At 35.7% G+C, this 25830-nt stretch overlaps 3 protein-coding genes across 3 annotated transcripts; all 3 read left to right on the forward strand.

Annotated features, from left to right (window-relative positions):
- The first annotated feature begins 1433 nt into the window (after positions 1-1433).
- On the forward strand, positions 1434-5882 carry LOC140150012 (solute carrier family 22 member 4-like). The gene is made up of 4 exons (XM_072172016.1): positions 1434-1778; positions 2424-2573; positions 4974-5170; positions 5786-5882. Exons 1-4 carry the CDS (start codon positions 1434-1436, stop codon positions 5880-5882), a joined length of 789 nt encoding a protein of 262 aa, XP_072028117.1.
- A 45-nt stretch (positions 5883-5927) lies between these two features.
- Positions 5928-10807, forward strand: LOC140150013 (solute carrier family 22 member 3-like). The gene is made up of 4 exons (XM_072172017.1): positions 5928-6097; positions 6555-6689; positions 9593-9698; positions 10796-10807. The coding sequence occupies exons 1-4, from the start codon at positions 5928-5930 to the stop codon at positions 10805-10807; spliced, it is 423 nt and encodes a 140-aa protein (XP_072028118.1).
- A 9897-nt stretch (positions 10808-20704) lies between these two features.
- On the forward strand, positions 20705-25477 carry LOC140150014 (solute carrier family 22 member 4-like). Its single transcript, XM_072172018.1, has 5 exons — positions 20705-20893; positions 21435-21584; positions 23410-23606; positions 24393-24601; positions 25440-25477. Exons 1-5 carry the CDS (start codon positions 20705-20707, stop codon positions 25475-25477), a joined length of 783 nt encoding a protein of 260 aa, XP_072028119.1.
- The last annotated feature ends 353 nt before the right edge of the window (positions 25478-25830 follow it).

The following is a 25830-nucleotide window of genomic DNA, read 5'->3' on the forward strand; positions in this document are numbered from 1 at the left end:
TTATACCACCCGCCATCTACACGTTTTCTGACAACCTATGCGAATAACGTCGAAAACGTTTTGTGTTTGCTGAGGTTCATCATGTACAGATACTCGTTTTATTAGTTCGATCTATACCGCGTGCAATATGGTTCTTTACCACTGTATATAAACATCTTATAAAATTAAACGTTACACTTTTATTTCATCCAGGTTTTTGTATTCATTTTCTGAATCCTTATGAATAATACGAAAGTACATGTTATGCTCATTTCAATGGTATCGAGAAACCGTTGGTCTTAATTTTTTGAAGTCTGTGATTGATTAAGCTATTACCAGTTATGTAACTACTCACCATTCCAGAAAAATACAGAACTAATTTTTGGGAATTGAAAAAATATCATCCGGTTTTGCCAAATGAAACATAGCTAAATCCTAATCCTTTAGGTCAGGCCTTCTAAACTGGCGGCGCGCGCGCCACTTGTGGCGCTTGGAGTTAGCCGAAGTGGCGCATGAAGTGACGCACGGTAAATTTACTAGTTTTTTCCTCATAAATTGTTTACAAAAAAGGGGTGAAAATACCACATCTGAGCCTTTATATAGCCTTAAAATCTCAGAGCTTCCGGGGGCGCTGCCCCCTGGACCCCCGCGGCTGGGGCTTTCACACTGGAACCCTACAGTGGCCATAAGACGCGGGCCTCCTGGACCCCATCCGCTATATGCGTTCGATCGCACACACGCTCCCTCACAAAATACTCCCTAAACATGTTGGCACTTCATTATCACTAAAATTTCCCAGTTGGCACTTCAAATAAGCTAGTTGACATGGTTGAGAAGGCCTGCTTTAGGTAGTCCTAACTGGCAATAAAATTCAAATTTTTATGTTTTTTCAATTTGAGGTAAAACGGTCCAAAAACAATGTTTTCTTACAATTGCAGTGACAAAGTTGTAATTTTAATATTATATGTTATTTTTGCTAATTGGTTTTGAAAAAGATTGGAAAATGTGTTTTCCAAAATTTAGAATGCATAACTTGAAATTATTCTTTGTTTAAGCCCTTGGGCCTGATTGTCATAGAATAAGGTAAAAAATAACACCCTAAAAATGCATGTTTTTGGCCCTTATTTCCAAAAATTGACCAATATTAAAATTTGACTTTTATTGCAGATAGAACTCCTAAAGGATTACGTTATGTTTCATTTGGCAAATTTTTAATCCAAAAAAAATAGTTCTGCATTTTTCTGGAATGGGAAGTAGATGACGCCTTTCAAAAGACAAAACAAAACAGCCTATAAAATGAAACTTTACACTTTTATTTCATGTAGGGTTTTTTATATTCATTTTCTGAATCCTTATGAATAATAGTAATAAGTACATTATTATGCCCATTCCGATGGTATTAAGAAACCTTTGGTCTTAATTTTCTGAATTCTGTGATAAAGCTATTACCAGTCATGGAACTAGATGACGCCTTTAAGCTTATTGGCAGCAGAGGACCCTTGAAAGTTGGCTGGTATCATATTTTGCTTTCTGCATTACTGGCCTTTTACTGCAGCTGGTTACCTGGTTTTCAACTGATGGGCATGATCTTCATTGGCCATGTTCCAAAGATGTACCAATGTACTTCACCTGATGGATTTTTGACTAACGAAACTACTCCAGTATTAGATGACACAACGGAATTGGACAAATGTCATATGTACGAAGTGCATGATGGAATTCTTACACAAAATACGACAGATTGCCTATATGGGTGGGATTATGAAAGGATCATTGGAGAAACCAGTATAGTTACAGATGTAAGTATGCTTATTCTCAGGCACGTACGCAGGATTTTGTTTGGGGGGGTGCTGATTTTGAAAAAGTGGACCTTTTTCCCAAGGGGAGGGGGCGATTTTGTGAAAAGTGGACTTTCTTTCCAACATTTGGAAATTTTTTGACGAAAAACCTGTAAAAAACCTGACACAAGTCGTCATTTGGCCACTGGCCATAATGCATGTTGATTGTACAATACGTCATGTCACAGATATCGTCTGCCCTTGAGTGTACATAGAGCTTAGGTAACGTATTTAGATGTTAACATAAAAAAAATGCAGTATGGAATATAAGCAAATGGTGAATACGTTACAAATCTCGCAAACAATTTGTCGTGTTTTACCAACGTTTTAGCTGAAGTGAGGGCGCTAATAACCCATTCAGCCATTATCTGAATAAAAGCTTTCTATATTGCATGTCATCTCTTACCGATTAGCATTTGACAACTATTATAATTGCCTCAGGCGAAACGAATGGAATGGAAAGGAAGCTGGACTAAACAAGGTCATCTGATTGCACATCTGGGTCACACTGTCAATATTTTGTTATATGTTATACATTTATTTAGTTTTGATGATATGGGTAAATCACTCTGTATATCTTCCATTTCAATATTTTTCGTCACGTAGTTCAACCTCGTATGTGGTGACACTATTTACGCCAAGCTTGCCCAGTCCGTGTTTATGTTCGGAGTTCTTGCCGGTACTGTAACGTCTGGACAAATAGCTGATTTATTTGGAAGAAAGATTGTACTCCATGTCGGCTTAGTTTTGAAAGCCGTAAGTGGCGTCATCATGGCGTTACTTTGGGACTATAATGCATTGGTAGTCGCATGGTTTTTCGTTGGAGTTTTCAATCAGGTAAACTCGGATTTTCTCTGAAACGACATTTTTTAACAAATGATTATCTTAATTAGGGTTTGCACACTAACATGGTAACATTTCCTTGCTACTCGAGAAAAACGAAAAGAAATTCTTGGTATTTTAATTTTTCTTACATGTCATTTTTGTTATAGTTCTGAATATGTGTGAATATTATGCTTTTAGTTCAAATATAATCATATTGCCGTTATTACTAACACTTTTACTGGGTTTTGCTAGCCTGAATCCTTCTGGCCTCTAATGGCGGCGCCTTTTTTTAACCCACAATCCTTCACGTTGCCTTATTCACCAACAGCACAACCCGATGACCGTGCGTAGTTGTTGAAAGACTGAAGGATCCAGTCTAGGGTTTTGCTGTTATCGAGTTACAAAATGGGAGATTTTGAACGATAAAATTCACAATAGAAAGCCTTCGTTTTGACAATAACGTCATGATAATATATAATGCGTAGTAGACTAATTCTTAAACTACTGACATATGCGTTTCTTGAATTTCTGTGAAACTTCTTTAGCTAACTTCAAAAATATCGCGCGGCGCGGCGAGTGTGACCATAGACAGTCTATGGTGTGACTGACTGACTGGTTTAAGGGCCATACCCAGCAAACACAAAACGTTTTCGACATCATTCGCAAAAGGTTATAAAAGGTTGTCAAAAAACGTTTAAATGTCGGGTTATATAAAGGGTACATTAATGGTATAAAACGTTTTCATAACATTAAATAACATTTGTTGGTAATCTACTGCACAGCAAACACAAATGTTTTACAGAAAACATTTAAATGTCGGGTTATATAAAGGGTATAAATACGTTTCAATAACTTTCCAAAAACATTTTTGAAAACTTGGTACAAATCATTCTAAACAGAATGTTATTTTGGGGTTGAAAAAATATTTTGCAAAAAATGTTTGCCCAAAATATTTACAATAACGTTTTTAAAATGTTTTCATGACCTTTATATAACCCAACATTTAAAATGTTATTAAAACATTTTGTAAAAAACATTTTCAGAACATTTCTGTGTTGGCTGGGTGCAAATATTTTAACATGTTATTTAAATGTTGACAAAATATTTGGCCAAAAATGTTTGCAAAAATAGTTTACAATGACATTTCGAAAACATTTAAAAATATTGTTGTAGTGTGTTTTCATACAAAACGTTTTAAAACGTTATCATGACCTTTATATAACCCGACATTTTAATGTTATTAAAACGTTTTTACCTAAACCAAAAGCCAAAATATAACTTATTTAAAATGTTTTTAAAACGTTTTTGTGTTTGCTGGGCCCAGCAAACACAAAACGTTTTCGACATCATTCGCAAAAGGTTATAAAAGGTTGTCAAAAAACGTTTAAATGTCGGGTTATATAAAGGGTACATTATTGGTATAAAACGTTTTCATAACATTAAATAACATTTGTTGGTAATCTACTGCACAGCAAACACAAATGTTTTACAGAAAACATTTAAATGTCGGGTTATATAAAGGGTATAAATACGTTTCAATAACTTTCCAAAAACATTTTTGAAAACTTGGTACAAATCATTCTGAACAGAATGTTATTTTGGGGTTGAAAAATATTTTGCAAAAAATGTTTGCCCAAAATATTTACAATAACGTTTTTAAAATGTTTTCATGACCTTTATATAACCCAACATTTAATATGTTATTAAAACATTTTGTAAAAAACATTTTCAGAACATTTCTGTGTTGGCTCGGTGCAAATATTTTAACATGTTATTTAAATGTTGACAAAATATTTGGCCAAAAATGTTTGCAAAAATAGTTTACAATGACATTTCGAAAACATTTAAAAAATATTGTTGTAGTGTATTTTCATACAAAACGTTTTAAAACGATTTCATGACCTTTATATAACCCGACATTTTAATGTTATTAAAACGTTTTTACCTAAACCAAATCCCAAAATATGACTTAATTTAAAATGTTTTAAAAACGTTTTTGTGTTTGCTGGGTACAGACTCGGAATATTCGACATAGAATATTCGTTCAACACGTATTTGTTATTCAATCTATTTCAATTCATTTTTTTATCTCATAACGTCGAATATAGTATCGATTTTACCTCATTAGAAGTTTAACATTACTGGAAATAGATTAGGAATAGATTGAATAACCAAGACATGTTGCAACGAATATTCTACATCCACTAAATAGTAGCGGGCTAATTAATATGGGTGCCGGTCGAAATGTTGAAAAACCTATAGCGACGGAAGGACGCAAGTAACGTGGACCAAAAACTTCTTAACATTTTATGGATATATTTAATATGACAGGCAATTCAAATATCGTCGTTTGTGATGATAATGGAGATATTCCCGCCAGAAATTCGTACCATCAGCACACCTTTAACATCGCTGATCTGGGGTCTTGCTGTTTCATCTGTAGTACTGATTGCGTTATTATTTCCCAATTGGAGACATTTCCAGATATTTATATCGGTTATCGGTATGATCGGAGTTCCGTTATGGTGGTAAGTTTTTCGATATATCGTAAGAATTCGTTGCCACAAAACTATAATGAACGAGGCAAGGTCTACATCTAGAAGTTATATAGCTGTAAAATCTTGAAGAATGTTACCATAGGCTATATTTTATAACCATGTGTACTTTTGAAGGTATACTAATCTTTGGGAAGGGTTCTTTAGATATTTATAGTGTCAATCAATGAACAAAAGGAAACCGACTTCGCCATGTTTGAGGGCAAATAGCGTTTGTGCTGGCGACGCGTTCGTTAGAACACCGGCGACCCCCGCGTTGCTGTTAGCACCCATTAGCACCCGCGGGTTTTATTTTCAGGCTCTCTAGCGTGCACATTTGGCTGGTCCGTTTTTTACAGTGGGGACCTGCGCAAATGTATTCCGGGCTCTGGCCGAAAAACGCCGAAGGTATAGGCTACTATTTGCCCTCTGTGATAGACAGCCAATATGGCGGATTTTCCATAGCGTTAAACAGAGGACAATTTTGAATCAGTTCTCTTTATGTATTATCTGTGCTTTTTCCAACAACAAAACAATGGACACGGTGAATGAGATTTATGATAAAAGTCAGCAGCCAAAATTAATAATTTTGCCAATATTTTCTTTCAGGATAACACCAGAATCAACCAGGTGGCTTATAGCACGAAAGCGAATAACAGCAGCTGAAGAAACCTTGAAAAAGATGGCAAAATTTAATGGCATCTAAGTTTCAAATAATATCTTGTCCGATGATAAAGAGATACCACTGAACATGCTGAACAGAGAAACTATAGAAGTTAGCGTTGGACTTATAAGTGATGAGGCCACTGGATGTGGCGGTGAAAATGAAGACAAAACTATGGAATTATCAAGGAGCTCACTTTTGAATGTGATCAAGACTCCTATTTTACTGCGGATCCTGCTCATAAATCTTTTCTGCTGGTAGGTAATCATGGTAACTACTCAACAAACATCTGTGCAATGAAAATTACCATACTTAAAGCCATATTGTAAGATAAGGCAATCCAAAGAAAGTCGCTATTTGATACCAGCGCATATGTCGCCAATGTGAGTCACTCCGGCGAACGTGACTCGGTTGGTTCTTTTGATATGTTATGACTGTCTCGCACGCCATGTACGTACTGTGTTATGAACATCATGTACGCGTTTAACTAATATTTCCATCATAATAATTAAACTACAGCACCTAAACGTTTTGCAGGGTATGTTAGCTTACTAAAGTATATTAAAATCATGCAAAAACCAGAATTTTGAAAAATATTGCGGGCGTGCTCTTTTCAGCTGCACCTTTGTAGTGGTTTTAAATTGATTATTTTCCTTTTATTCTGTTTTTAATTCTTTAATTGTTATTTTTGTATAATGTTTTTAATTTTCATAGGTTCACCAATGGTATTATATACTACGGTTTATCACTAAATAGCATAACTTTGTCAGGAAACAAATACTTGAATGTATTCTTGACTTGCATGATTGAATTGCCGTCAGCAATAATAATGGTTTTAGCATTAATGTGGTAAGTTAATTCTTATTAGGCAAAAACAAAACTATACAGGGTGTCCCAAAAACGAGGCCCCTCATTGCGCCCTCTTTTTCGCCTATTTCTGAAAGGTTGATCAAATATATTTTGGTATGTAGAGAAACCTTTAATTATTTGCTTTAATAAACCAAAACAATTATTTCAATCGGCTCACAACTTTTGAAGATATGCCATTTTAAAGACAAGTGCCCGTTTTTCACTCTGTCCACGGATAGCAAACAGAGTGGTTGGGATGGGTCATGCTGTGGAGTGGCCTGCAAGATCACCAGACCTCACACCACTTGATTTCTTCATTTGTGGCAAAATCCAAGATCTTTGCAAACGTATTACTGCTATATTCGCACGTATCCGGCGCACAAGGATGGTACGCAACGCAATTGATGCAATGAAGACTAGGGACCTGTATTCGTCAAGGAGGCAAAAAGGTAGAGGGAAGAGCAGCACAGTAAACTAACTTCAAGAAGAACCAAAGACAAACTAAACAGCCCTTTTCAGGGCTACTTTCATTCCAAAAAGAGAAATGGCTTATGTTGTCAATAAAAACAAAGAATGAAACAAAGTAAGAAACATAATAAAACAAAAAGGCATAAAATAACCGATAAAAACACAAGTAATTGCAAGTATAGCAAAAGAAGTCCCATCCCACATCAATTTCGCCCAAATTAATGACACTTAATAAAATCCATAACCCATAAGCCCACCAGTAAAGCCCATTCCCTAAAATAAAGTTGTTATTTTATCAAGTTATCATCGAGGAATGTTTTATATTCATGCATGGTATATGCACTTTTCAATCTTTGAAGTAGCCAAACCTCCTACGTGGACAGAGTGAAAAACGGATACATTTCTTTAAAAAGGCATATCTTCAAAAGTTATGAGCCGATTGAAATAATTGTTTCGGTTTATTAAAGCTAACGGGTAAAGGCTTCTTTACATACCAACATATGCTTGATCAACTAGTCTAAAATAGGAGAAAAAGAGGGCGCAATGAGGGGTCTCCTTTTTTTTGGGACACCCTGTATTACCGTAAAACTCGATAGTTAGCATGTGCTTACTATCGAGCGCTTTTAAAACATGCAAACATGAAGAGCCCCATCCGCAAAAGTGTAAAGGGTTTTGAGCAAACCATCGCTACACAAAGTTATATAGGAACAAGTAAAGATACAAATGTGTGTCTCAACCCCATATTAGTTTAGTTGGTAAAGCGTTGCACAGTGTCATCGCTCCGAGGGACACGACTAAGGCTACTGACAATAGCCTGGTAATTGACCTTTCTGTGTGTGAGTAAGCTTGTATACGCCATTGAGGTCAATGGTCATCGACTTTTATACTGCCTCCACGGGAGTAGTGAGTGCAGCTAGCCTACGCGCTGTAGTCGATACAGGACCAACGCAATATAAAATCAGAATTTTGGTCACTTTTTGAGTTCAAGACGCACGCTTCTTTCTCAATACTGTTTCTCAGATATTCATCATTCTCTACCCCGGTATCCAAAGATGTATCGTCTGAATATCAAATCGTGCATAGCACATTCACGTGTATCGATCCCGGGTATTTATTTTAGTATCTCTGCTGTACCAAGTAATTATTAGCCAGGCGATGTCGGTGTGCGTCGGACGTTGGTACAATTTCATGTTTTCAAAAGCGTTCGATAGTAAGCACATAAGCTAGTTTTTACGGCATGTGTAAGAGCAGCCGTGTGTGTTCATTTTGCATTAATACTTTGCCAATTCCACTAAGCTTTGAAAGTTTGAAATCATCTCATTCAATGGAGAGGGGTACATTCCGCATTAGATTTTTTTAATTGCCTTATTATATTTCGTAAGATCTTCAAGATGAAATAGATATAGAATAAATGATTGTCCTATTTATGGTATTCCGCAGTAGTCTTCTGGGTCGACTTTCTTACGTAGCATCTTCATTTAGATATATACAGTAAGCCAAATAAATATGTTACCATTTATGTTTACCCCTGTATATCCTAAACAAATATGTCAAAATAAAAACCAGCCAATACATGTACTCTCTAGCTTTGATTTAAGACCTTATTTGTTGAAATTGGTTGAGAATTAAAGAAACGGTGATCTAAAACATAAGGAAGAAACGAAATCAAAAGTTGCACTTTTGTGTACTAATCAGTGAAAGCTAGACGCTAGTTTTATGAGCTAATCATTGGAAGCACGGCGTTAGTTCTATTGTTCTCAAAGAGTGACACGCTTCAATAGGGCATGCAATGGAACAAATTGCAGCTTTTGAATTTGCATCTCCCTTTTTTTGGATCGTCGTGTCTTTATTTCTTAAACAATTTCAACGAGAATGAGGTCTTTAATTCGAGCTAAAATATGCAGTTATGATTGGCTACTAGTTCCAATCTGGTCATCTTAAGAAGATACAAGTATAACAAATATATTATCAGATTATGCAAATAGTTACCAAGTATATGATAAATGGTGCAATCTTTGTTTAAGATATACTTTGCTTACTTTGCTTACTGTAGTGTTTTATTTTCTTAATGAAAATCATTGTAATATTTAATATGCCTTAATGTTATAAGTCTAGCCATTTTAGTAATGTCTACACCTGACCAAAATGGAATGATCCAAATCTGTTGTGTTTGTCAGGTTAACAGAGCAATTTTGACCGTAATGTCATAAAGGCGCGGCGTGATTGGTTGCCGACTGATAGGACATCATACACAAACTATAGGCCAATATTTTTTTTCATTCGGTCTTGGATTATAGAAGGATACTTATGCCGATTCAAGTCATAGAGATGGTACCGGTACCACTTTGAAATCGTGACCTTTTTTTCACTAGTCCTTCACGAATTGTAATGAGTAAAACTATTTTGAACTAATTGTTCGTGTTTTTCGTACAAAGGATTGGTCGTCGCACGGCTCTTAGTGGTTCGTTCTTTGGTCTAGGAGTGTGCTGTGTTGTACTTGCTTGTCTGCCCCAAACATCTAGTAAGTTTCAAACCCAGCAGGTGTGTGCCACGACAATAACCCTCATCCTGGCCACTAATTTTTGCATACGAACAGTCAGTCACGTTCGACGGATTGGTTAGGATTGAGATATAAAAACAGCGATATTCTTTATATTAGAGAGTTTGCGAAATGAAGTTTGAAACCACAAACTTTAACGTTCAGAGGATTATAGAGGATTACGTATTCAAAACCACTCTGTCATTAAAGCCGCTGGAAGTAGAAGTTAACGCGAGAATCTATAGTGTGCCGTAATATATGATGATAGTTTGCATATTTCCTCATAGACTACATAATTACCTCTTATGTATTATCTAGTTAATAGACAAATTATTGGAAATCTAATTTGGTTTGGGTAAAAAACATGCCACATGTTGCTGAAAATTACTGAACGAATTACATTAAAATAAAGTTTTGTTCCAAACGTCACGCTTGGTATATAGTTTTGTGTGTGCTCATCACGTACACCAACCCAGTTTGCGAAACGAAGTTTTGTCATGCATGACTTCAACTTCAAGGGGATAAAAATGGCCTGGTTTTACTTCAGCAAGCAGTGTGCCATACTTCTGGAATTTTTTTAACATGCCATAGGTTGTGCCTGGTAATAGAGGGGGTAGGGAGGAGGGTTTTGGAAATAGACAGGGAGGTGCATTAACGGTAGCCAAGGGGGTGGGACAGCTCCCCATGGGACATCTGGTCTTCCTTCTTGACCCTCCCCTGTTTGATGCTGGCCGCCGTGATATTTTACGCCTTTAGGCCTTTTTCTGCCATATTTTGCCCATTTTTGTAAAATTGTTTTCCTTTTGACATGTTTGAGAATCGCCCTCCTAACAGAAAAACCCTGACAACGTCACTGGGGAGGGGGAAACAGGAGTGCGAGTGGGGTGTTATGGGAGGGAGTCAAGTTTGAGAGAGCGAGCACAGATAGAGGAGAAGGTAGGGGAGGGGAAACAGAAGGGGAAGGGGAGAGAGATTCAGAAGGAGGGAAAGAAATAACGAATACGTATTATGCGTAGTAAATTAGAATATGAAATTGACAAAGCTGACGAGCATTTATTAAAATCCCTTTAATTAATGTTTCTGTATTATTTGTTTACAGGTGCCATTGTAGGTATCTCAACACTGGGGAAATTCTGGGTGTCGTTTTCATTTAGTTTGACCTTTATATATTTGCCTGAAATTATGCCTACCCCTGTACGGTAAGATCCATAATTCCATCCTTCCCGCACCAACACAAATTCAAATTCCGATTTTAAATGTTGTTAGTATAGTTGGCAAGCACACAAAATATTTTACAACTAGGCTATAACTTGGCCACACCTGTGTTTTAAAGGTTTGCATTTAACCTTTTGAATTACATAAGGTTTTCCCGCCCAGATAAGAAAGCAAGCCACAGAATAAAATAACATCATAAGAGAATGAGCTATCACCATGTCCGTTTTTAAGGCATTTTGGCAAGCTATTCTAAGATATTTATGACTGTTTCAATCGGGTTTTTTTTCCCAGGAATGTCAGCATGGGAGCTTGTGTGATGTTTGCGAGACTTGGAGGCATTATTGCACCATTTATCATATACTTGGTAACTATTTGCATAATTGATTATATACTTGTTATACTTGTATCTCCTTTTCAATAAATATTCAATAAATAAATAAATAGATAAATAAATAAATAAATAAATAAATAAATAAATAAATAAATAAATAAATAAATAAATAAATAAATAAATATTCAATAAATAAATATTCAATTCTGGTCATCTTAAAAGATGACCAGAATTGAATATTTATAATGTAAATGTTTTTAAAAGTTTAAACTGATTTTCAGCAGAACAAATTACGCTGGCCTTGAATTTTCGACGTGTGGCAAACAGAAGAAGTCCTATGATGTTGTGATGAACTTGCCCTTTCGTTGACCATTGACGACTTTTTGTCGTGAATGAAGGCGTTGTATAAGGTTGACAATTCTAATCTTTGATCGCGATTAATTCGACCAAAGGTCATCAATGGTGAACAAAAGGGAAAGTCCATCATAACATTCTAGGACTTCTTCTGATAAAGATATGTGTCACGCATCGAAAATTCAAGGTTAGTGGAATTTGTTGTACTGAAAGTCAGTTTAAACTTATAGAAATTGTTTATCACCAGCCCGAAGGAACTTACATTCGGCCGTAAATGTTATAAAGGCTTTGTAGTCCAAAATAATTGAAAATGGCTGAGTACCAATCATTTTGATACACCCTGTATATATATAATAAGTATTTTATTATTTTCGAAACAATTGTTTCAATGAAAATACAATAAGCTACACGAGAAGTGTCTGAAACACGAAAGACCGTACGATACCAGCTAAACATAAGACATGGGACATAATGTAGGTATGCTAGGTGAATTCAAATTTGCCATCAAACTGCATCATTTTATATATCAAATCAAAGCCCTTGAGTAAACAAAGCCAAAACTGAAAACCATTTTTCATAGCACTTTCCGTAGCAAAGTTACATCTTGTCAAAGATTGACTTTCATCAAAAAGTTTCAGCTAGCAAAATTCCCCAAAACGGCATTTCGGGGTGTTTCTAGATCTTAGTCTCATTATGATAGCAGCTTTTTTAATGGAACTGCTATCCAAATCCTCTAAAATTCCATGTGCGAGTGACTTATCACCATAAAAAAATCATATATTTGGGTCAAGTGAAGTATAGAAAACATATTTATGTACGTTTCCTTCTTCGGCCAGTTGTTTTAAATTTCTATGTAAATATGCATTGACATTGTCGGCGAATTTGGCTGACTAGCAAATGTGTTAACTAAGGTTTGTCTGGGTTACCTACATAATGTATTTGACGTTTCCCAGCGTAATATGAACGAAGAACGGCGTCTTTTATGTAACCACATGGTTGTGATCATTTATTAATATTTCCAACAAAACATTACATAATTTTCAAATCTAGACCTCAATAGCAACAGCCATCACACCAATATATATACATATATATTTTGAGCTAATTGTAACTTAGATTGTCCTTTCTTTATCAAATTTTTCTTTTTCTGTTTTATTGTGTTAATTTGCATTTTATATGTCTGGGCAAATTGAGGGCGCCACTTACATATATTTTAAATGTAACTTAGCGCAATAATGAGGTATTCTTTTAATTTATGACAAAAAGTAGTTTGACGATGTCCTTCCTATGTGTTACTCATTTCATTTACTCATGTTTTAATGCCTTTATACAAGTGTCTACCCCTTGTAAAGATGAAAATAAATAGCGTCATCAGTGTCCAGCTTTGCTTAAAAGTGAACATGCCATCAAACAACCGTAACAACATGTAAATTAATTAAAAACAACCTCAAACGACCCCATTTTACAAGACAAATCCGTCGGCCAAATACTTGGTAAGGGTGTCGTCGTGTATATGGTGTACGGTCCTTGAAACCCAGACTACTACTATACTATGAACCGTCTCTCTTCCATCCACGAGCCAAGTGATGGTCAGAATCCATTCGGCCATTACTGGGTCCCCTCCACACCAAATGTGTGTCGTGACTGCCCAATTGGGTGGATTAAAGCCGCTTAGAATCTATGATCGTGTCTCGTGATGGAATGCAGTTCAAGATAAATCCTCGCCATTTCCAGGTAGGATGGACTAAACGGGGACCCAGCTCTGGATATCTGAGGCGGGAAGCGACCAGGGCAAATCGTTGCACTGTCGAAGTCAGATAATAGAAATGGATTCGGATGGTTTATAGTTTTGTTGTCACCTAAATTTGGTCAATTTGTGTTTTAAGATGAAATTTATTATGGTTCCATATTGAATATTTCGTACATTAAGAAATATTATGAAACAATGCATAACACCCATAACTGTGTATTCAAGGTTAACACTTGTACACATGTATGTATGTAAGTTTACATTAATATTAAGATACCGTAAGTTAATAACATGTTTTCTTGTATATTTTGCAGTATGATGTCAACAGATATTTGCCGTTCAATATTATGGGTGTTTCAGCTATTGTGTGCTCCTTCATTTGTCTGATGCTACCAGAAAGTCAAAATAAACCTCTTCCAGAAACCATTGAAGAAGGCATCATCAGGGGACGTCAAACTCTATTTTCTTCCTGTTCGCTTTTAAGATATAAACACCAAAAACCTCGAACAGTGGAGACAATAGATTAAAAGCATTAACAGCAAGGACAGATTCGTATCTTTACAAAAGTTAACACCCACCGTACTCCAGTGGCGGTCCCGGGGTGGCGGTCGGCGGGGTAGTTTGTTGCTGGGTATAATTCTTAGAATTCTGCATTTAGCATAGACATGATCAGTTTGACTGCGGTTATCCCACTGGATGGGGTTACTCTAGTTTAAATCCAAAAACCTCTATGGAAGACATTACCTTAATCTTCAACACAGGAAATGTGAATTTCAATAATTCCTGAATGTGCCCATTTTGAAATCCCCATGTGGGAGATTAAGGTCATGTTTTCCATACGGGGTTTATGGATTTCAAATGGAATAGCCCAATGTGGGACTAGAAATTGTTGAAACTTGTATATTTATTACGGCCAGACTTGTATGATATATGATGGTCGTGCCAGAGGGTTAGCGGTCTGACATCTGAACAACAACAACAAAAATTATCTGTACAGCTTTGAATTGAGCAAGTTGAGATATTTATGCAGTGGAAAACCTAGTGCGTATTAAAAAAATACATATTCCTATAAGCAATCTTGCAAATCTTGCATATTCTGTCGTTTACTGAATATGAATATATTTTATGCGTTTTTGCAACTCTTTGCAAACTCCCTGTGACACCCATCGTGATGTGCGCTAAGTAATTTACTTTGATTACGTATCTAAAGACTGCGCAAAAAGTAACGCAGCTGTTATAAATACGCATATTAGAACTAATTGTGTTCACAATATTTCAACATAGAAAGAAGGATAATTTATTTACGCGTATTTTGATACCCCATTTGTCCAATTTCGTTCAATATTAACAACCCAGCAAACACAAAACGTTTTCGACATCATTCGCAAAAGGTTATAAAAGGTTGTCAGAAAACGTTTAAATGTCGGGTTATATAAAGGGTATATTAAGAGTATAAAACGTTTTCATAACCTTAAAAACATTTTTGATAATCTATTGCTCAGCAAACAAAAATGTTTTACAGAAAATATTTTGCGAAAAATGTTTGCCCAAAATATTTTCAATAACGTTTTAAAAACGTTTTTATGACCTTTGTATAACCCGACATTTAAATGTTATTAAAAGGTTTTGAAAAAAACATTTTAAGAACATTTCTGTGTTTGCTGGGTTCAAACATTTTAACATAATGTTATTTAAGTATTGACACAATATTTGGCAAAAATGTTTGTAAAAATAGTTTACAATAACATTTTGTGAAAACATTAAAAATATTGTTGTAGTGTGTTTTCATACAAAACGTTTTAAAACGTTATCATTACCTTTATATAACCCGACATTTTAATGTTATTAAAACGTTTTTACCTAAACCAAAAGCCAAAATATAACTTATTTAAAACGTTTTTAAAACGTTTTTGTGTTTGTTAGGAAGACAGCAGTGTTTTTAAAAGAGAAATACCCGAAGTTGCAGCTATTTGTATTGATTTGAAGTTTAGCGCGAAGATAATGGAGGGTTTTACGTGCCACAATGCTTGCGTAATAACCATTGATCGCTGCAAACTGCAACTTTTTAATTCGGGTATTTTTCTTCAAAAGCACTACTGTGTTGTTAATATTGAACGACATTTGACAAATGGGGTATCAAAATGCGCGTAAATAAATCATCCTGCTTTCTATGTAGAAATGTTGTGGAAACAATTATTAGTTCTGAAGCTATAGGCGTGTTTATAACAGCTGCGTTACTTTTTGTGCAGACTTTATGTTAAGAATCTAAAGCTATTTAATGAGAATTTGGAACCCCCTTTCAAGCAATCGTGCAAGAAGTTGTGTATAAAGACATTTTTAGGGAATCCCGTTTTGATCACAAAAACAAATTTAATCACTATATCTATCTTGGAAATCCCTATTGTATTGCATCATGTAGGGGAAATCATACCTTGGAATTTCCAGTTTTACTACTTTGGTATAAAAGACATAAGTTTCTCGTGGCAGATTTGAGTTAAAAAGTGGTTATAGGCTTTCTAATGTGTTTGTGCCTTTAATGAAAGGTACACGTGAGCCAATCAATATGCATAGGCAATAATGTGCTATTATTCCAGCAATATATAACGAAGAAGATTCCGAGTGCAACATATTGCTCTTCTCTTCCCATGTGGGAAATATATTCTTCTGTCGACTGTTGTTGAAGTCTGGTTTATGAAACGACACATATATCTGTCAATGTAATTGGAGCAGGTGAAAAAGTGTCTTTGCTAAAGAAAGTGAGTGATTGGTGAAAGCAGCACCGCTTGGGAAATTGTCATCTGTGCAAGAATTTTATACGCAAAGGACACATAAATACAAGCATACAGTTGACTCCGATGAACAGTTGTCTTAGGATAAGTTTGGAACATTGTAGAACAATGAGTGCAACAGAGCTTTCTAGTCAACAAGAAGAAGACTGCCGGATTAGTAATATATTATTAGAGTGATTAATAAAGTGTATGCATATTGCATTTATGTTATGCAAAGGTTCCGGAAGATTTTGAATTTTCAAGCCTTTCTACGAGGCGCGAAATGCTGAAGGTGTGGTGCGAGAGGGGTGTGTGGGTGCCAAGCGCAGAAGCTTTTGAATTGCATGAATTGTGCCTTAAACTATGTATCATGCTTGAACATTATGAATTTTACCTAAAAATTGTGAATTTTACCCTGAAATTGGTAAAAGTATAAAAGGAACATTAAGTGCAGCAGCATATCAATTTGTAAGCGCTTTTTTAGCAAAGCCATAGTTCATTGAATTTTTTACAACCGTATGACAAAACAGGCGAAAATAGTAAGTGTGCTTTTTCATTTAATGACATAAAGTTTGAAAAATATTGTAAGGAACACTTGAGGTTTTGACTTTTAAAACATTTATTTTGGTCAAAAAAAGTGCTTGGATTGGTAGTTTTCAACAGATTTACCACATTCGCCTGGCTATAACATTGAATTGCGTTATTTGACCTAGTGACGAAAGGTGTTTTTAGGGGGAAGTGTTTGCTTTCATTTAATAAAAAAATCTGATTGGATGAAGGGGACACTTGAGGTTTCGACAAAAACCAATCAAAGAGGTCCATTTTTCAGTTAGAAGCTCCACAGCTCTTTGATGCTATGCACTCAACCGTGTAGTGTAATCAAAGACTGTAGTGTAGACAATCACTACTTGCTTGAGAGCTGTTGGACGAAAATGTGTGGTCAGGTGTATCCAGGTGGAAACTGTGCGCATGATGGTTTATAAGAGAATCGTTTTTGTATAGAAACCTTTCCATATGAACTTTGTGACCAACAGGAAGAAGACTTAGTAGAAATTATTAATATGTGAGTGGACGCGGCGAATCAGCCGTAAACTCGGCAAATTGTATTCTGAGTTAAAGTGTAGAATGTATGTGAATGTCGTATTCATAGGTGTATCAATTCGTTGCGACAAGTATCTTATCAAACGCTGTTTAAATCAATCAATAATACTACTGCTGAAGAGGATAATAAGCGTCTACCTATTTCTATAGAATAGTTCTTGTCTTTGTTTGCTTTGGCTAAATCCTGTTCAAGTGTTAGATAACAAAGCATTGTATTTTGTCTAGGTATGTATAATCAACAATGAACAATGAGAGGATATTTCTGAACCTCGTTGACTTGGGGATGATTTGAAATGACCGCCAATTATGACTGTTGGATATTTATTACCAGAAATGTAGAAAAAGAGACATATGTAGAACCGATAAAAAATACAATTTTGTCGAAGGAACAGAGTTCAACAAATCATAACCCCGCTTTTGGATATCGTTTGAAGTCAAATGATATACCATTTTAAAGCTTATGGTATATATTTTCTAAACACGAAATAAAACAAAATTGACCGGGGCCGACTTTACGGCTGATTCGCCGCATCCAGTCACATATTAGTGTGATTGATATGTTATGCATTTATGTTATGCAGAGGCTCCCGAAGCTTTTAAAAATGAGGTGGGGCATCAATATCAGGCCTCCCGCGAGGCGCGAAATGCTGAAGAGGTGGATGCGGGAGGGGTGTATGGGTGCGACCGCGCGAAACGCAGAAGCTTTTGATTGGGGGGGGTGCCGGGCCCACAGCTCCGGTTCCGGAGCCACTGTTGCTATATACCCAGCAAACACAAAACGTTTTCGACATCATTCGCAAAAGGTTATAAAAGGTTGTCAGAAAACGTTTAAATGTCGGGTTATATAAAGGGTATATTAAGAGTATAAAACGTTGTCATAACCTTAAAAAACATTTTTGGATAATCTACTGCTCAGCAAATAAAAATGTTTTACAGAAAACGTTTAAATGTCGGGTTATATAAAGGGTATAAAAACGTTTTAATAACATTCCAAAAACATTCTTGAAAACTTGATACAAAACATTCTAAACAGAATGTTATTTTGAGGTTTAACAAATATTTTGCGAAAAATGTTTGCCCAAAATATTTTCAATAACTTTTTAAAAACGTTTCCATGACCTTTATATAACCCGACATTAAAATGTTATTAAAAGGTTTTCAAAAAAACATTTTAAGAACATTTCTGTGTTTGCTGGATTCAAATATTTTAACATAATGTTATTTAAGTATTAACACAATATTTGGCAAAAATGTTTGCAAAAATAGTTTACAATAACATTTTTTGAAAACATTTAAAAATATTGTTGTAGTGTGTTTTCATACAAAACGTTTAAAACGTTATCATGACCTTTATATAACCCGTTATTAAAACGTTTTTACCTAAACCAAAAGCCAAAATATAACTTATTTAAAACGTTTTTAAAATGTTTTTGTGTTTGCTGGGTAGTATGTAAAGTAATTTCTGTAATTGGAAACTTCCCAGCTTTAATTCTTTATAATGGGCAAAGATATGAGAAATATTGTTTGAAAAGAATGAAAAGGATTCACCTAACAAATGCAAAGCCCATTGACAGTTAACCAGTTAACTAGTGCGCATTGTGTTTACTTGAATTATCTTTCTGTCAAACTTGGAATGAAATGAATTGACTCATGCGTTATGTAATCGCTCATTTCGTCTCACTAAGTCAACCGATTCAAGTAAATATTAAACGAATCTTGTTGCTCTAAGGGACGCACCATTAGATTCTCAGGGTGGGGTGGGAAGTTTTTCAAAAAAAACAACTTCATCCACTACATGAGCAAAAAAAAAACACTTTCCCCACCAACATTTAAAAAAAAAAACTTCCCCTACCTAACTGTGTATAAATGCATGAAATTAAAAAACCCAAAAAAAAAACATGCCCTAACAGCTTAAAAATAGCGCACCTTTGGGTAGTTTTCTGTCTGCAATTTCTTCAGCCCCAATAAACTCTGTTGGCGCTGTTGGATATGCTATTGAGACTCTGACACAGGACGTCTCAATAGCGAGGTGTACAATGCTGGTAGGTGATACCGGCCGCCTTCTCTGTTCAGAGTGCTTCTGTTTTGCCTGATGTGAGCCGCTAGTATTTTAGTAATGTAATAAATAACGACTCAGTGCAGATGTAGACGGGCAGATGTTTGTCATTTATTACATGTAATTAAACATTTATTTATCCATATTTTTCTCCACACTTTTGATATAGCAGTTTTCCGTTCACAAATGAGCAAGAACTTTGGACGTTTTACTGGAAGTGTCCTACTGATCATACTGACGTGTTCATAGACATTCAGAAAATAGTAAGTCTTGTACAGGGTGTCCGTAAAATAATTGTATCGTCGGAAGTTTAATAATTATTTCTTTGGTATTTTGACATTATTGACCGCCGTTCTTGAAATATACGAATTTTACGAAACTACCTCATTTTCTAAGCGCGGATTCAAATTTCAAATACAAATCAATAATCTGTATTGATGAGTACCAAGCACTGCGCACGAGGCCCGCCCCTATTGTCGTTGATTGGTATTTGACTCCGTGGAACGGATTGAAAATGAGGTAGTTTCGTGAAATTCTTATATTCGGAGCGGTCAATTGTCAAAATTCATGTATGGGATTGCCACTTCATTTCATAACCACATTAACGACCGTATTTAGTTCTGGTTGGTTCGGGCACTAAAGTAATCACAAATTAAAGTTTTCAACGACACAGTTCCAGAGTCTCCGGAAGATTTTGAATATTGACGGGCCAAAATTTGGGGGATGTTCCGTGGTGCGAAACGGTGAAGGGTGTGGGTGCGGTAGGGCCGTATCCGCCTCCCTCGCGAAGTGCGGAAGCTTTTGAAATTAATATAATATTTTTATATGAATTGTACCTTGCATTTTGAATTACACCGTAAAATTATGAATTTTACCTTAAGATTATGAATTTTACCTTAGATTATCGGTGGCCCTGGGGAACTTGGGCCCTCAGGCCTCCCTCCGGTTCCGTGGCCACTGAGATCTTTCAAGGACACCCTGTAATAAGTAATTGAATGGATGATTGAAAAGAAGAAAGCCCATAGCTCAGATACTTGCTTTGGGTTTTGTTTTGTATTTTGAGACAACTGTACATGCGAGCGTAACAAAATCTGTTGATTTTGTTTTAGCCTTTTACTCAAAATTCTCATCGTTTGGGACTGAAAGTATTATTATGGAGAAAGTACATGTTATGCCATTTCAATGGTAACAAGATACCTTTGGTCCTATTTTTTTCAGACACCACATTTATTTAAGACAGACTAAACAACATTTTGAGATTAAGCTATATACCAGTCATGGAACTGGACGACGCCTTTCAGCTTATTGGCAGTAGAGGACCCTTGAAAGTTGGCTGGTATCATATTTTGCTTTATGCAATATTGGTCTTTTACTGCTGCTGGATAACTGGCTTTCAACTGATGGGCATGATCTTCATTGGCCATGTTCCAAAGATGTACAAATGTACTCCACCTGATGGATATTTGACTAACGAAACTACTCCAGTATTACATGGGACAACGGAATTGGACAAGTGTCATATGTACGAAGTGCATGATGGAATTGTTACACAAAATACAACAGATTGCTTATATGGGTGGGATTATGAGAGGGTCATTGGAGAAACCAGTATAGTTACAGATGTAAGTATGCTTATTCTCTACATTATATATATCTAACACAATTCTTCATTCTAACACTGGCCATAATGCATCTTGGTTGTACAATACGCCACACATATGTCACAGATATCTTACCCTTGTATGTACATTGAGCTTAGGGTAACGTATACGTATAAAATGTTAACATAAAAAAATGCAGTATGGAATATAAGCAAATGGTGAATACGTTACAAATCTGGCAAACAATTTGTCGTGTTTTACCAACGTTTTAGCTGAAGTGAGGGCGCTAAAAACCCATTCAGCCATTATCTGAATAAAATCTGCATATGTAGCTTTCTATATTGCATGTCATCTCTTACCGATTGTCAGCATTTGACAACTATTATAATTGCCTCAGGCGAAACGAATGTTCCTTTTTGGAAGCTGCACTAAACAAGGTCATTTGATTGCACATCTGGGTCACACTGTCAATATTTTGTTATATGTTATACATTTATTTAGTTTTGATGATATGGATAAATCACTCTGTATATCTTCCATTTCAATATTTTTCGTCACGTAGTTCAACCTCGTATGTGGTGACACTATTTACGCCAAGCTTGCCCAGTCCGTGTTTATGTTCGGAGTTCTTGCCGGTACTGTAACGTCTGGACAAATAGCTGATTTATTTGGAAGAAAGATTGTACTCCATGTCGGCTTAGTTTTGAAAGCCGTAAGTGGCGTCATCATGGCGTTACTTTGGGACTATAATGCTTTGGTGGTCGCATGGTTTTTCGTTGGAGTTTTCCATCAGGTAAATTAAACTGAGCTCAAAAAGAAACTTATAATTTTTCACAAGGTCATATCTGAACTCCTGTCCATTACTCACAGGTTTACTTCAATACTCAACTCTAAGCACATGTCAGTAACCAAGCAGTTATCCAACTGACGCAACAACAAAATAAACTGACATGGAACAGCTTCCTGGACCACATTCACAGCCCAATAATTGGCACCCAGCACAAGAAATCTGTGAGAATGAGTACAAGATCCTTGCACAGATGATAATACCCAAAGAGTAAGTGCAATAGTGTGGCACAAGACTTGTTTCTTGAAGAAAGTGCGTGAAAAGCAGAAAGCAGTACCGTTTTATAATCTGTGCAAGGATCTTGCATGCATTCTCACAGATTACTTGTGATGGGAGCACAATAGTCGGCTGTGAAAGTGGTACAGGAAGCTGTTCCATATCAGTGGATTTTGCTGTTGTGTCAGTTGGACAACTGCTTTGTTACTGACATGTGTTTTGAGTAGAATATTGAAGTAATCCTGTGTAATTTTGGTTCATTTTGATGGACAGGATGTTAAGATATGACCTTGTGATTTACAACTTGTGAAAAATTATATATGTTTCTTTTTGTGCTCAGTTTATAAATTTCCTCAAAACACCATTATAATTCAATGCTTATCGACAAAAACAAAGGAATTCTTAGTATTTTAGTTTTTCTTACATGTCGTTTTTGCAATAAATCTGAACATTGTGTGACTATTATGCTTTTAGCTATAGTATACCATTAGCCTCATTTTATTTAAATTTTTATTTCAAAATTTATGTCATGAGACATAAAGGCCTAGCTTTTATCATTATGGTAAAGCTGACAGGTTGGATTTGTTGGGTTTTGTTGTTATCGTGTTACCGAGTGGTAACATTAATTTTGGACGGTAAATTCACCATTTAAAAAAAGCCATCATTTATGTCATTAGGCATTAACAGCTTTATCATTACGGTAAAGCTGACAGGTTGTTGTTATCGAGTTACAGAGTGGTAACATAATTATGTCAATTTTGGACTGTAAATTCACCATTAAAAGCCATCATTTTGAAAATAACATAATGACATTGTATGAAGAGTTCAAATCCAAAAGGCAATAAACCCACTTTTGGTAAAAATTTAGTTATGTGCAGGACATGAAAGAGATTTACAAAATACACATATGAAGTTATGGCTCTAGGTATTAAAAGTCAAAATAGTGGGAATGTGGTTCTTTTATCGTGGTACAACATTGATAGAAATGTTCTTATTCAAATGAAATCAAGAATCTGTAATATTAATGCGATTACTGTTTTTAAAATGCACACGAACGAAATTGGTGTTGTTTCAAAACATGTGCACAATTTTCAATTGAAAATTTATTCACCGAATAAAAAATATTTAAAATAAAAAAAATTAAGAGGTATAAAAAACGTTTTCTGTTGTCGGTGTGAGTGAGACCTATACTGACTGACTGATTTATGGGCCATACAGACTCCCAATATTCGACGTAGAATATTCGTTCAACTTTATTTTATTCAAACTATTTTTATCTTCTAACGAATGTTATGTCGAATGTCTGGTGGAAATATGTTATCGAATTCACGTCATCAAACATTCGTTATAAATTCAGCATTATTGGGATTAGAATGGGAATAAATGAAATAACGGAGACATGTTAAGACGGAAGGAACAAGTAACGCGGACCCAAACCTTCTTTTATTTAACACGGATATATTTAATATGACAGGCAATTCAAATATCGTCGTTTGTGATGATAACAGAGATATTCCCGCCAGAAATTCGTACCATCAGCACACCTTTATCATCGCTGATCTGGGGTCTTGCTGTTTCATCTGTAGTACCGATTGCGTTATTATTTCCCAATTGGAGACATTTCCAGATATTCATATCGGTTATTGGTATGATCGGAGTTCCGTTATGGTGGTAAGTTGTTCGATATATCGTAAGAATTCGTTCCCACAAAACTCATGAACGAGACAAGAATATTACCCAAATTAGTACTGAGCCACGTGTACTATTCTTGTTATTGACGATATGTGACCGTCCACCACGAATGAGCCGTAAATGTCCTCAATTGTATTCTGAGTTACAGTGTAAAATGGGCATGAGGTCATATTCGTAGGTATTTCAATTTGGTGCTACGTGTATCTCATTAAATGAGGTACCTTATGCACATTTTGAATACGACCTTAACTCAGAATACAATTGAGGACATTTACGGCTCATTCGTGGTGGACGGTCACATATGATAATGTTTGTAAGGAGTTCTTAATATATTAGTTTCAATCTATATATGAGTAAATTGTGTACCTCCGGATAATGTCGCCTAAGCGTACGGCGAACATCGATTCAAAGTGCGTGCGACGTTTGCATTAACAAACGCGTTGTGCCAAAAATGTAAGCTAAGCACGAAATGCGTAAACATTGCAACGTTTCAGATCAAAGATGCAAATTTATCGTTCGATTCCGGGCTCTAGCCGAAAAACGCCGAGTGAATACCATTTGCCCTCCGTGTACGACATCCAATATGGCGGATTTTCCATAGCGTTAAACACAGAACAATTTTGAGTCAATTCTCTTTTTGTAGTATCTTATTAGTTTAAAAATAAAGTGATGTGTTTTTTCCAACAACAAACAATGAACATGGTGAATGAGATTTATGATAAAAGTCAGCAGCCAATTAATAATTTTGCCAATATTTTCTTTCAGGATAACACCAGAATCGACTAGGTGGCTTATAGCACAAAAGCAAATTACAGAATCTGAAGAAATTTTGAAAAAGATGGCAAAATTTAATGGCATCAAAGTTCCAAATAATATCTTGTCCGATGATAAAGAGATACCACTGAACATGCTGAACGGAAAAACTATAGATGTTAGCGATGGGCTTAAATGTGATGAAGCCAATGGACTTGGTGGTGAAAATGAAGAAAAAATTATGGAATTTTCAAGAAGCTCACTTTTTAATGTGATCAAGACGCCTATTTTACTCCGGATCCTGCTCATAAATCTTTTCTGTTGGTACGTAACCATGGTAATTCAACAAACATCTGGGCAATCAAAATTACTTGGCCATATTGTAAGATGAGGCAATACGAAGAAAAATCGCTATTCAATACCAGCGCATGTGAGTCAATGCGGAGTCACTCCGTCGAACGTGACTCGGGTCGGTCTTTTGATATGTTATGACTGTTTCGCACGCCATGTACGTGCTGCGTTATGAACATCATGTGCGCGTTTAGCTAATACCTCCATCGTAATAATTAAACGTCTTGTTCAGTTGTATTATTCAAAATCTCGATTTTGATAAAACTATAGCACCTAAACTTTTTACAGGGTATATTAGCTTAATAAAGTACATTGCAATCGTGTAAAAACCGGAATTTTGAAAAATATTGAGTGCGTCCTCCTCGGCATATGTTAGAGTGTGGCTTTTCAAAGGTATCCGTGATCCCCGTGAAAGCTAGACTCTCCCACAGTCTCGATTCCATCTCTTGGTAATGAGGCAATACTTAGCCTTACTACAAAATCTAAAACTATTGTTCTCTCCAAAATCCGCTTCTTAATGCTCAGAGCTATTACAAAACCACCTTTCTTTTCACATTACTGCATTATGTTTAGACCAAGCAAAATTAAGTTATCGTGATCACTACTTGAATCCTAGTGCGCACGGATTGATATATTTTCCTTTTATTGAATAATTCTGTTTTTAATTCTTTAATTGTTACTTTTGTATAATGTTTTTAATTTTCATAGGTTCACCAATGGTATTATATACTTCGGTTTATCACTAAATAGCATAACTTTGTCAGGAAACAAATACTTGAATGTCTTTTTGACTTGCATGATTGAATTGCCGTCAGCAATAATACTGGTTATAGCATTGATGTGGTAAGTTTATTCTTATTACAAATCAATTTGTAAGTGCTCTTTAGCAAAGTTCTAGTACATTGAATTTACAACCGTATGACAAAACAGGCAAAATGGTAACGTTTTGCACAAGATTGGCAATTTAAAGATAATTGGCCATTGCTCATTCTAATGAGGCTAGTATATGGACAATTCATTCATTCATTCATTCATATTTATTCGGCAAAATCGACAAGAACAATAAATATAATCAATCACAAATTATCACAAATTTAGC

Source organism: Amphiura filiformis, chromosome 4 (assembly GCF_039555335.1).
Source record: "Amphiura filiformis chromosome 4, Afil_fr2py, whole genome shotgun sequence".
NCBI lineage: Eukaryota > Metazoa > Echinodermata > Ophiuroidea > Amphilepidida > Amphiuridae > Amphiura > Amphiura filiformis.